This window comes from Protopterus annectens, chromosome 3.part1, assembly GCF_019279795.1.
Source record: "Protopterus annectens isolate FY-2018-M chromosome 3.part1, PAN1.0, whole genome shotgun sequence".
Taxonomy (NCBI): Eukaryota; Metazoa; Chordata; order Ceratodontiformes; family Protopteridae; genus Protopterus; species Protopterus annectens.
In genome coordinates, this window is record NC_056732.1 from 1,766,902,965 (window position 1) to 1,766,917,039 (window position 14,075).

Here is a 14,075-nt window from a genome sequence, read left to right on the forward strand (position 1 = left end):
TCGTATTTTTTTACTAATAATGATCAAGGGTGTCTTCTCTTTTATGGATTTTGCTCTATCATGTAACAGCTTTCTCCTCTTATTGTAAAGTTTGTTTATAGCTGGGGTCCACCAGACTGGGCGTTTGCCCTTGGTGGAAAGAGTCTTGGTTTTATTAGGGATTGCCTGATCCATGCAGTCCTGGAGGTGTTCGTAGAAGGCATTTGTAAGGGCTTCTGCAGCTTGGGTTGTGGTTTCCACTGGCTCGGGGGCCTTGAAGGATACCACACCAGTCTTGAGTAGTGTGAAGTTTGCTTTAGAGAAGTTCTTCACTCTCGTCTTTTTTGTTTGGGCTGGGGCGGGATGTGGATTTCCAGTGAGATAAGTTTGTGATCTGATCTCACCAATGAGGATATACTTCGGTGTGGAGCATTTTGTCCCCATGTTTGTGATGATGAGATCTAGTATATTTTCCCCTCTTGTGGGAACGGTGACTAGTTGTTCCATGGCATTTGAATTTATGAACTCCAGGAACCTTTGGGCTAGAAAGTTGGGGCTTGAGTAATGTTCCCAGTCTATATTCGGGTAGTTGAAGTCACCCAATATAATGGTGTTTGGAGATACATTTATACCCTCCAGTGTCTTCAGGAAGGCTGTGTGGGGTTCCTGAGTTTGAGAGGGTGGCCTGTAGCATGCTACAAATTGTAGAGCAGTTTTGCCTATGGTTAATTGCACCTGGATGGTTTCCGATGCTTGTGCGTTGCCACCAGCCTGGGGGTGTGGGTATCCTTGATGAATATCGGTACAGCCCCTCCTTTTGTGGTCTGGTCCGGGTTTTGGGGCGGGCATGATATGAGGTAAAACCTGATAGTGCCGGGGTGCTCTCAGGAGCCTTGAACCAGGTTTCAGTCACAGCACAGACATCGATGTTCTCCATACTGAGAAGGGCCTCGAGCATGCATTTTGAGATTTAGACTTCTGGCATTGAGCAGCATTACCCTTAGTTTCTTCCCATTTTTGTTTTCTAGGGTGGTAGGTTTAGAATTTGAGCCTTGCCTAAAAAGGCACTATGGGGTGGCAAGAGCCTTAGCCAATATCCGGAATCCCAGGGGTGACAGGTGCAAGCCGTCCCTTGCGAAGCAGCGTGGCTTGTCAAGCATGTCATCCCAGGCAGACAGACACTGGATCCCCTTTGAATGACACCAGAAATTAAGCCAATTGTTAAAGCTGATCATCTTGTCTCTATGTTGTGGCATCATTCTTGGTGAAGGAAGGATACTGGTCAGGGTCATACCTGCCTGGGCTACATAATCAGAGAGCTCCTCTATGTCTCTTTTCATGTAGTCCAGGGAGGTGCGTCTCAGGTCGTTCACACCAGCATGGACAATGACTGTGTCATATTTGTACTTGCCGTGGAGTGACCAGTGCTTGTGTTATGTGGCGGATTCTAGCGCCTGATAGGCAGCTTACTGTGACCCTCTCCTTGTTCAGCCTGGTGAGTGGGACGTCAGTGTGTCTGACTATGGAGTCACCTATGACAAGTATGTTTGGTGTTGTATTTCGCCTTAAGGGCTGTGACTGCTTTGCACACTGATTTTGTGGTTTATGTGTTGCCTGTGGTGTGTCATGAGGTGGCAGTTGCTTGGATGTCTGCTTTGGAGGCCTCTGCTGTTTAGGTAAATTTTTGCTCAGAGCCTCCGAGTATGACTTTGTGTGTTTATGAGTTTGATTCATTGTTGTGATAGCTTTATGTGAGACTGGTTTTGTGGTGTGTGTAGTTGCCTTCTCCTCCTGTCTGGTCTTGCCAGTCCTGAGTTAAGAGAGCTCAGCCTCCAGTTTGGCTAAATAGCTGCATCTCTCGCAAGTATTTGTGTTATGTGGGAGGAGGAGAGGGTTGTCAGTGTACATGAGGCAATTGTCACATTGCCTCAATATTCCCAAATTCACCAACTGGACAGGAGAGGACGCCAGCATCTGGCCCTTCGACATGCTAGAGAAATGTAGAAGTTAGGGGTGTAACTGAATAAGAGAGGACTTAGTAAGGAAGTGGGTACTCCTGGGGGGGGTTTGCTAGTGAGGGACTTTGTATAATACAGAAGTGCTAAACCTGAAAAGAAGATGCTTTTAAGACAAGTAAAAGCTTTTAGGAACAAGTGCTGCGCTTTTTAGTTAAGGGATATACTGTTTAGATTACTAGTAGAGCAGTTCTAAGGGAAAGAATGAAGAACAGACTTTATGGAGCCAGAAAACGTTTAACCTTGTTAAACCGGTGCTGCCCGATGCTGCTCTAGTGGCAACTCCGCGCTAAAGCACTCTAAAGCGTGCTTGATAGCAGGGGCTGGAAAGAGCCAGGAATTGACCCAAAACAGCCAATAAAACTACAGTTTCAAGTCAGTAACCACTCCCACGGGGGGCAGGGAAGCAGCTCAATGTTTATCACTGCCACTGATCAACAGAGAGCCACTTGGTGGCAAAGACATGGTCCTGAAGACCTGACAGTACCGATGGCACTGAGGGGGCCAGAGCCAGACCTGGTGTCGAGGACAAAACTGTAGTTGGCACTGAAGCCATTGGAACCTGGGAGGGTCAGAGCCAATAGCTCTAAAACCTGAGCTGAGGTTAGAGCAGGAGAGTAATTGGGTGTGGATGGAGAAAAAACACCTGCTCCAGATGGGAGAGGGGGCTAAAAAGAGAAGGAAAGACCCCAGGCCACCAATATCTGGTCCATCAACCTAACAACATCCAGTTCCAAAAGACCTCTGGTGGAGCACATTGAAAAGGCTGAAGGAGACTCAGGTCTGTCCAGAAACGGACTAGGTAATTGTCCATGGAATTGGTCCAACGATGGCGAGTAAGTAGACCTGCATTCTGAAATTATGGTTTGTTTTGGTACCATCTGTTGCGCCATGGGTGAAACAGTCGGCATCAAAATCAGAGCTGTAGAGGTAGTCGGAGGCAAAGAACTAGGGCTTTGAACCATAAACATAGCAGGTGCGGAATGCACCGAAAAACTCTTCGGTGCAGAAGACTTTGACTATTCCAACAATTTTGGAACCTTGGATTTCAGCTCTGAGAAGGAATCCTCAGAGGCATGTTTGTGCTTTTTAACGGTCGGTGCCAAAGGGGATGATGGCACCGAGCGAGAGGACTGGTCAGCCATGGACAAGGCTTCCTCGAAAGGGGCCTTAAGGAGCCCTTTAAGGATCAATTTATTCTTTCTCTCTGCCAGGGTTCTATTACTAAAGCCTTGGTAAATGGAACAATCCACACTCAAATGAGGCACACCCAAGCAGTAAACACATTTCTCATGACTGTCTGTATTTGGCGTTTTTCTGCCGCACTCAGTACATTGTTTGAAGCTTGCAGTCAAAGATTTTGTTTTTTCTGCCATATCTATCAGTTACACACACACACACACACACACACACACACACACACACACACACACACACACACACACACACACACAGAAAGATGGAAAGTCTACTAACAATGGTAGACGTTACCACAACAGTAAACAAAAGGAACTACAAGCGATGGTAGGGGGAAAGAAAATTACCAAAGGTAAGAAGAAAAACACACACTCAAGGGTAGACCATACACTCAATGAGAGAAACTATGAAGTAATAGTTTTAAAAGGTAACTGTTAAACATCAGAAATAGTTATGAAAAAATAAGAAAATACTTAGCTACAAGAAAGTCTGGTGGACACGTCTGATTCGCAAGAGTGGCAAACGTCATCTGAGATAATGTGGAGAGGGAAACTGTGGGCAGACTTGCAGCTCGAGAGATTTGTTTTGGCTGACATGAGCTATAGAATGTCTGGATCAGTTCTGAGGGTCAGAAATGAAACTCACCAGTTAAGAATAGATGAAGACTGATAACATCAGATAAACTTTTACACAGAAAACAGACATAGGATGAGCAATGAGTAACCGTAAAACTTCTCTTCCTTTGAAATTCGCATTTATTGGAAGTACATGCGACAAGCCATTAAACTACAAGACGTGCTGGGATTCAGAGTTAAATAACATATACTGAAGCACTAAAAAACAGCCATGTAAAGGATGTTGGGATTCAAAGATAATTGAAAAATGAGGACTGTAGAAGTATGAGGCAAAATCCTAAATGTGCTATAACCTCCAAAACTGGGAACATCTGAAAGGCAGAGCTTTGCCCTCTACCCAAAAGTGTATACAAACACACACACACACACACACACACACACACACACACACACACACACACACACACACACAATTACACGCAAACACACACACACACACACTATTTGTGCACTCGTGTATGCACTCACACTTACATACATACAGAACAGTAATATACCACATCACATCCACAAAGCAATGTCTTCAGCACTGCAGTCGGATGACACACAAACTCTCCTTGACACCAATGTGATGTGAAATAGCAACATTCTAAAGCATTTTCTGGGAAATCAACTTAAAAACATGACACAAAGAAATCAAAATATTTCATTATAGTATCAGAATTTGAGGACTGGGTTGATTCAAGTGGGATATTTGGGGCTAAGAAGATGTTAGTGGGAGAAGCACATTGTGCTCCAGAGAGGTACCCAGAGATTCAGAGGCGGCTCAACACACAACTGTTCTGCATTTTATCAGAGTGCTGGCACAGACCTGTTGGAAGCATATAAATCAGCTATATATCCTGTTTTAGATGATGTATTTTCTTGTGGGAAATTCATGGATCTGAAACTTGTAATGTATACTACTAAACTACATTCCAATGCATTTGCAGCATATGTGCCTGTTCCTGTGGAGTACATCTTTATATTAAAGTGGTGAGTATATCAAATTGTTCACTCAAGTTGTTTTCTCTGAGCATTATTTCATTAACGTGACATTAAGTTATTAGGGAAATCATTCAGTAAACTGGTGATGAAAATGTCCCATTTGCTCAAAAACACACACACACACACACACACACACACACACACACATGTATATATATATATATATATATATATATATAAAATACATAATATATATATATATATATATATAAAATATATAATATATATATATATATATATATATATATATATGTACATAAAATATATATATATATATATATATATATATATATATATATATATATACATATATAAATATATATATATATATATATATATATATATATATACACATATACATATATATATATATATATATATATATATATATATAGGAACACTTTACATGCTCGAAATACTAAAATATCGAATTTTAGAATTTGAAGCCTGTAAAGTCGAACGGACGGAAATCCCAAACCCAGAAATGTCGAATGCAGAATGTTGAACCCGTGGTATGGATAGCACGTTAGGTAAGTGTACTTTTTTAGGGTTTTGGGGAGGGTTTGTGTGTGTTTGAGTGAGTTGGGATGTTTGAGGTGTAGGTTAGGGTAGGTGTTGTACAGTGTAAATGTGTTAGTGTTGGGAATGCTGCTGTTCGTGTGTATGTGTGTTTGTGCGGGGGGGTGTGGAATGTGCGGTGCTGGGTTGTGTGTGTTATGGAGTGTTGTGCGACCTCGGAGTTAGTATATATATATATATATATATATATATATATATATATATATATATACATATATATATATATATATATATATATATATATATATATATATATATATATATATATATATATATATATATATACATATATATATATATATATATATATATATATATATATATATATATATATATATATATGGGAACATGTCAATCGACCGACAACTCGGAAGACCGACATTCACTCCACCGACACATGAAAACATCGACAGCGCAAACAACGGACATTTAACAGGTAAGACTTTTAAATTCGATAATCATGCCTACCATGGTTTAGTAAGTGTGGCAGTGTTATGCATGTGTGGTAGGCATGATTATCGAATTTAAAAGTCTTACCTGTTAAATGTCCGTTGTTTGCACTGTCGATGTTTTCATGTGTCGGTGGAGTGAATGTCGGTCGATTGACATGTTCCCATATATATATATATATATATATATATATATATATATATATATATATATATATATATATATATATATATATATATATATATATATATATATATAAAAGTAAGGGGTGTGTGGGGGTGCAGGGTGGCTTGCCCCCCTGGATATACTAAGGGTAGGTGTGCGCATGTGTTTGGTTGTGTGCGTGTGTGTTATGTTTGTTGTAGGGAAGTGTTGGGAGGTATGTACGTTCATGTATGTATGTGTTTTCCAGTGTGTGATGTGTGTTTTCGGGATTTTGTGTGTCGGGTTTATGTATCTTCGGTGTTTAGGGTATTCGACTTCATGGTTTTGAGATACTTGAATTCAATATTGCAGTATTTCGAGATTATGAAGTGAATCCATACACACATATATATATATATATATATATATATATATATATATATATATATATATATATATGTGTGTGTGTGTGTGTGTGTGTGTGTATATGTATGTATATAAGTATTTCCTAACAAATAATAAATAAAGAATGAATGCAAAAGGTAACAGGAATTGTTTTACTACCAAGATGGCACTTATCAGCAATGTTTCAAGGGGAAATCTACAGACAAACCATTATGTATATTAAAAAGAAAGACATCAACAATGGTTATATAGCAAACCATTTGATGCCATGGAACTTTGGAGACATAAAAAAGTTAATAACACTGAATAGTAAACAATTTTCATATGACAGAGTTTTCAAAATCTTTTTAAAGATGCAGAAATTAATGTATTTTGGTACACACTACTGAAGTACGCTGTTAAGTTGAACAGGACACTATTAAGACACTATCAGTCTGGCTGGGGACATTTTCCCTTCCTTGATATAATGAACGCCCAGTAAACAAAAAGGAAAAGAAGGAACTCCAACAGGGCACTTATCTGTAAATGACTTGCTAATATCCAGCTCAGTGAAAGGTGTTCCGACCATAGTTCAACTGTTGCATTCGGATTGGTGGCAAATAAGTTCTGAGGACTGAGCATGCATGCATCACCTTTATACCTTATGCCTGCACAGGAAGCCTACATCTGACATGCAGTGCTGAGGGGATGTTAGGGCTTTGGTATACTAGCTGGTCATTGGAGAGACCACATGTAATGAATACTTTAACAGTGATAAGAAAGGGCATCATGCAGACTTCACTCAGACAGTGGTGGAAGTCTGGAATGAAACCTAAACCGCTGAGTTATGAGGTAGAGGCATTTCCATCAATATTTGTCATGTAGGGCATGTAGTACATGGTCTGTATAACTTTAAATTTTGTCAAACTAGGGATTTTGCTTGTCATGTGATATATGTTCCTGCAAGTTGTTCTCTCTCAAATAAATGTGTCATGGAGGCTAGAAGAACACTCCCAGTGTTTCTGTTCTTTGCAGAACATTCTGATAAACATACAGATTTTAGATGCTCTGCTCATATATAATTGTGAGATGAATTCAAAGTCACAAACAGGTACATACTTGTACATACTTGTACCTCATCAGTGCTGCTATGACTGTAAAACAGTAAGCCTGTTTGGATAAGCTACAAAGCTTAAAATACTAAACTTTAAAATAAATTACCTGAGATGAAGTTCTTTCTTATAAGTGATCAGTGTTCCTTCCTGTAGATTGAAAACAGCGACACCAGTCTCACAAACAGCAAAGCATCTCTGGAAACGTCCTCGGGCTTTATCCAATGTTATGTGACTGAACTTATCCAAGACTGAGAATCCTTCTCTCATTAACTTCCGGCAGACAAGGTACCTGTGTCCAAATCGGAAACTCCACACTGAAACATGTCCATTACCAGCCGTCACAATCTCGTTCAGGTCTTCACTGTATTGGCAACAGTGAACTGCATATGTAGATTTAGCTGTGGAAATAACCTCAAACTCTGCATTAAGAACCTTTAAGTACTCCTTCAAATTCCATGCCACGTATTGCTTAAAATGGCTGGCATATACAATACCAGTAAATGGTTCAGGTGCTGACAAAGTCTGCTTTAGTCTCCCATCATGCAAATAAATGTGCAACGCTTTGCTAGAGTCAAGGCAGATATACTCTCTTCTTGTTTTATTGTAGGTTACACTATAGACTGTCTGGTGTAATAGCATGCGGCGGAAGTGATGAATGCCATGAGAGAGACATACTGGTTTACCATCAGCTTTTTTGACCTATATTTAGAGAAATTAATTATTAGATTATGGAAACATATCAAAAATACCAAAAGCTGGCACATTTGTAGAGAAACATAACTTTTTGACTGTACATATACTGTGCATTTCCTGTTTATTTATATACAATAATTATACCACCATGTTACTTTTAGACACATAAACCTAAAAGTATAACATTTACACTGTCTTTATAAAGTATACTACTTTCTACTGTCTCTCCATCCTTTCCTGCTTGCACTTTCTGGCTCCAGGTTTCTCCTCCTCTGTCTCCACCACTTACAGTGTTTCCAAATCCCACTTACCTGTAGGTTTCATGTCTGCCATCCTGTCTAATTGCTGAGTAAGAGTTGTGAATATCAACAGCCATCACTTGCAGCTGGCAGGAAGATTTGATTTGGCATGCACCCCTCTACGTTCAAGTTCATTTTCTTAATGAGTGCGCACTGCTGCATGCACGTATCCAATACACAATTTGGAAGAAGAGCATTATGAGACTACCTAATATGTTCATAGGTTCATAGGTTATCAGCCCTAGGGCCTATACAAGCCTAGCCATAACAATTCCCTGGCTATTTCTTCCCACATTATTTACTTTCCTGGACCCCTGTCTAGCAGGGCGACTGACATGATCCCTGGGGTGAATTTCCTTTCTCCCATCCAATAGTCAAGGTTCCTCTTGAAGAGGTCCAAAGAGGCACTCTGCTTGACATGTATGGGCAATCTATTCCAGAGTCTGGGGAGTCTCTGGGTCAGGAACCTATCCCTCCAGCATGTTTTGTTTATTGTGATGACAAGGTTTAGATCCCTGGAGCGTGTAGCTCTGAGGGATTGGGATTTCTTTAAGTGTAGCATGTCCAACAGCTCTGGGTTTGACATGGCCTTGTATGTTAAGCAGAGATCGCCTCTGAGTAGGCGATATGCGACAGAGTATAGCTGGAGTTTTTTAAGGTGGTCAGCATAGGGCATCTGCTTTAGGCCTGTGATTCTTTTAGTGAGGTATTTCTGAGGCCTTTCCAGTTGTTGCAGATGTCTTGAGAGGTACATACCAAATGGGGCGTTGTATTCTATAATGGGTCTAATGAGGGATGAGTACAGTGGGACAATGACTTCCTTTTTTATGGATGAAAAGCCCTTCGTGATGAGGTGTGCCACATAGAAGGATTTCCTGACTGTTGTGGCGATGTGGTTATCGAAGGTGAGACCACTGTCCACCTGTGTCCCTAAGTCTCTTATCACACTTTCTGTGTTTAGTGTACTGCCACCTATATGGTAATTCATGGATACATGTTTTTTCCTAAAGGGAAGTATAATTCATGTATAATTACTAGTGGGCAACAGCAGACTAAGGAAATCCACCCATCCAACACCACCCAGAAACGCAGCAGAGCCTCAACCAGTCAGTCCCATTCCCCACCCCGGCCATCTCCTCTACTGCTTGTGCTAATAAATCAAACCTTAGTTATAGTACTTATACATGGATGCAGAACAGCTACATCAGGCAGCTGGATTTTAAACATATAGTTCCTGTCAAATTCACACCATTTCTTACATTATTTCTTTGCTGTTTGTCTTTTGGCTTTTCCTGGTTAGGGGTCACCACAGCGGAACTCCGGTCCGCTAATGAATGGCAGTAGATTTTCACGAACGCCGAGGTGCCAGCTCGACATCCAACCTTCAACGAAGGCACGCCCATTTACGCATGTCTTTCAAACGCCCATCCAACCACGGGGAGGACAGGCAGACTCCACACAGAAAGCACTCCTCGCACTTCAGCCGAGAACCAAACGGGAGAAACTCTTGCTGTGAGGCAACAACGCTACCTCTGTACCACCGCAGATGCATTGAATAGACTAAAATGGCAAGAAGCAAAATGTCATGTAGTGTTTTTGTTGCTAGTTCTGTATTAATATCTGCTCTGTTTGCATAACATCTGAGCTCTCTGCAGACATCCATATAATGCAGCAAATGTTTGCCTTTAGTAGAGTGTGTTGGAATCCTACCTGGGTGTAGCTGCAATGAAATCAGCACTAGTAGTAGCCAATAAGCAAACTGCCACTATTTTTCATTTTTGGCAAACCTAATTCTACCTTTACACCAAGTACTTTTATATTAGCTGCCATCTAAGCTAAGTTCAGAATATCACCTTAAATACTTCATCCATAAATCTTCAAGGTCTGCTGTAGTAGTCTCCCTTCAACTCAAGACTCCTACAAGTAACCCAAGTCCTCCGCCCACTGGCAGCATGGCTAAACAGTATGTGTCATCTCATCTGTGGACAGCTGGATCACACGTTCTAGGGCAGTGTATCAGCTGCTTATGTTTACTGACTACTCATTGCTTCTGCATATTGATAGTAACCATGCAACAGACGTAAATATTTAGGAAACATGGAGGCAAACTTACTGTGTTAGCCCACCATCATTAAGTATCTTACCTCCACTTCAGTCATAACACACCACTATACCCATAACTTATGCTGAGGTGTTAATAATTTGCTAAATACTTCTTTAATGCAGTCCAAAAGATTCCACCCTTCAGCATACAAAGCAACACCTACTTATTTTCCCCTCACACATACTGCATATCCAAACAGCTCACCCAAGAGTAACGATAAAAGCAGCCCTAAGCCACAAGGCCCACTAATTCTACTTCCACACAGGTAAGTATGCTAGGTATAGGTGACTTTATAGTTAGGTATACAGACTACACACTCTTCAAAATGGACAAAAACAGGGTAACTATAAGCTGCTTTTCTGCTGTCAGGATCCACAATTTTACACTGGCCCTAAGATCCCATGAACTAGACAACTGTTTCTACATCCTAGTAGTGGCCCATGTGGGAGTGACTGACCTAAAGCCCTGCGTCAAGAGGGACATGCACAGAGATATAGATTCATAGGTTCATAGATACTTACTAACCTATTGATCTGTAAGGCTCTTAAGAAGACTAGCCTTACATTCCCATGGTAATTTTTTTGCGTACAAATAACCCAGATACAAGTAAACATGGGTTTGCTGGTACACTTACCTGTTGCCTCTATCCATGAGGGACAAAGCTGTTAAGGGGTGAATTTCCAGTTACGCACATGATGGAACTTACTACATATGAGTTAGAGGCAGGAAAGGCACTAGTCTTGAGTATTGTCTTGCCTTCACCAAGAATGATGCCTGGATAACAACACAGGATAATTGGTTTTAACAACTGGCTACACAATTGGTTTTATTTTAATTAATTTATTCCTTTTTTTTCTGTACAAGTTTTGATAGTATTTCCTAAATATGTTCCTGATATCTTTATCTTCTCGTGTTTCTTCTTCCCTTCCTCCTTAATCCTGACAATTTCCTCTTACTCTTTGTTAGTTTAATTTTTTAAGCTGCTTACTAGCTGTCTCTCTAATTCCTCACAAAATATTCTTCTAGTGCCATATCTGTACATCTGCTGCTGTCATGCCTTTCAACTCCAGTTCTCATGTCAGTGTCTGCTTCATTTTCATGCATACCTCCTGTTCACTTCCTATCACTTCTATGTGCTTCTGTACCTTTAACTGTTTCTTCATTTCCTCCACTTCTTTTTCACTAATCTCCCTATTTTTTTCCTTTCTGATACATTACTGTCTGACTGCTCTTGTTATCCTGTTCCCCCCATTTTCTCTTTAACTCCTCTCTTGTCTGCATGTTATCTTGTACTGTATCTTCTATTAATCCAACTAGTTTTTCTCTTTCCTCCTTCTCTCTCTCTCCATTTGTAAGTGGCCCACTTCCAGCTTGACCTTCCCATATTCTGTTTTTCATTCTGAGTACCATTTTACCACCATATGATCTGAGATGCGTCTTTCTTGGATTCCTATTTCTCTTGATTTGGATTTTCTTCCTCCCTACCTAAGAGTCTGTCTAACCTGCTTGCCTGCACTATAAAGATGTACTGTTTTCCATCTGTGTGATTTTTTGACCACAAATTCTTCAACCCTTTTTTAACAATTTTCTCTTTCAGATATTTCCACTTCTTCAGGTTATACCCTTTCTTCCCAAACAGCATGTCCTTCCAGCATCACAATGAATTTTCCCACAGTTATATGTAGCTCTTTAAACTTCTCCTCCTCCCACTGCTTAAAACATATACAGCACAATCCCTTTAAGATCTTTGCATCACAATCCATTTGGTACTTCTTTTGATGGTCTACAACAAGGTAACAGAGTGGTCTTTTTAGACCTTGTTCTAGAGGGTAGAGAAGATGGTTCCATCATTTCTGGAGTGCATACGAAGTTTGTAGACGGAAGTCAATTTCTCCATGCCTCAAGTTGTCATCCCCCATTTGTTAGCAGCTCATCCTTATGGAGAATTTTTATGAGTATCCAGAATATGCAATGATGACTATGTTTTGAAACGAGAAATTGATAGATCAGCTGATATGTTTTTAAGAAGGGGCTATGACCCCTTCATGATAAATTAGACAAAATGTGGAGTATATAATAGTACTGAGAAGTATAAAAGGAACTGGATTAAGAGAAAAACGATAGTACACAAATTTGGGATACTAGTGATGTACAGTATGCAAAAGAACAAATGTATTTTGTGTCTATGTACATTTGTAGTGTGGATATTGCAAATATGATTAAACATTACTGGAGGTTTTTATTACAAGATAAATGTCTAGCAAACATGTTACCTAAGTATCCATCTTTGTCTTATGTAAAGGGCAAAAGCATAAAAGATATGTTGGTACATGGGGCTTTTGTTTTGCCTAAGACTGATGTACAAAGACTCCCCCAAAAATGTAGGCACTTTTAGATGTGATAAATGTACAGTTTGCACACAAATTACAAGTTTTTTTTGATTTGATTAATAATGTCAGATTTACACCTAGGGGTGCATTTACATGTGAGACTAAAAGGGTAGTGTATGCTTTGTGCTGCCCTTGTAATTTATTTTATATTGGATAAATGAAAATAATGTTTTGTAATAGATTTATGGAACATTTAAGGGATATTAAACATCAAAGGGAGGACAAAATCATTTCTGCACATTTCAAAAATGCATGATAGTAATTATTTCTTGCTACAGGGAAGCATTTTAGAACAAATTAATTGTTTTTCTGAAAATGAAGTATTGCTGAAGGAGAAGTGTCTGCACAAGGAGTGTATTTGTATTTTAAAATATAATACATTAATCCCTATGGGACTTAATAATGAGCTGAATTGGAAATGTTTGCTTTAAAATTTGTTTCTTTTTTAATTGCTTAATTGGGTAATGGTGTGTGTTGATTGATGGAAGTAATGTATAAAAGAAGTGTTTTGTACTTTTAAATTGTATTCCAAGAAGGTGGTTACACCGAGGTGCTAGAACTGATTAAATTTTGTTTTTCATAGCCTGGCTGTTTAATTGTTTATCACTTTTGGATCTATAGTCGTATAATTTTCTAGTGTGTTGGCGTTATTAATTGGTCTTGTTATCCTGTCCACCCCCCCCCCCCCCATTTTCTCTTTAACTCCTGTCTTGTCTGCATGTTATCTTGTACTGTATCTTCTATTAATCCAACTAGTTTTTCTCTTTCCTTCTCTCTCTCTGTTTGTAAGTGGCCCACTTCCAGTTTGACCATCCCATATTCTGTTCTTTCATTCTGAGTACCATTTTACCACCATATGATCTGAGATGCGTCTTTCTTGGATTCCTATTTCTCTTGATTTGGATTTTCTTCCTCCCTACCTAAGAGTCTGTCTAACCTGCTTGCCTGCACTATAAAGATGTACTGTTTTCCATCTGTGTGATTTTTTACCACAAATTCTTCAACCCTCTTTTAACAAATTTCTCTTTCAGATATTTCCACTTCTTCAGGTTATACCCTTTCTTCCCAAACAGCATGTCCTTCCAGCATCACAATGAATTTTGC

The 14,075-nt window shown here is 39.7% G+C and overlaps 1 protein-coding gene across 2 annotated transcripts in view; it reads right to left on the bottom strand.

Moving 5' to 3' along the window:
- The window catches only part of WDR97 (WD repeat domain 97), a 2,414,280-nt gene that overhangs the window by 1,853,945 nt on the left and 546,260 nt on the right, over positions 1-14,075 (bottom strand). For both annotated transcript variants that reach the window (XM_044067752.1, XM_044067751.1), the window contains exon 4: positions 7,592-8,184. In XM_044067752.1, the coding sequence (XP_043923687.1) occupies positions 7,592-8,184 (593 nt within the window). The remainder of the gene's footprint in view (positions 1-7,591; positions 8,185-14,075) is intronic.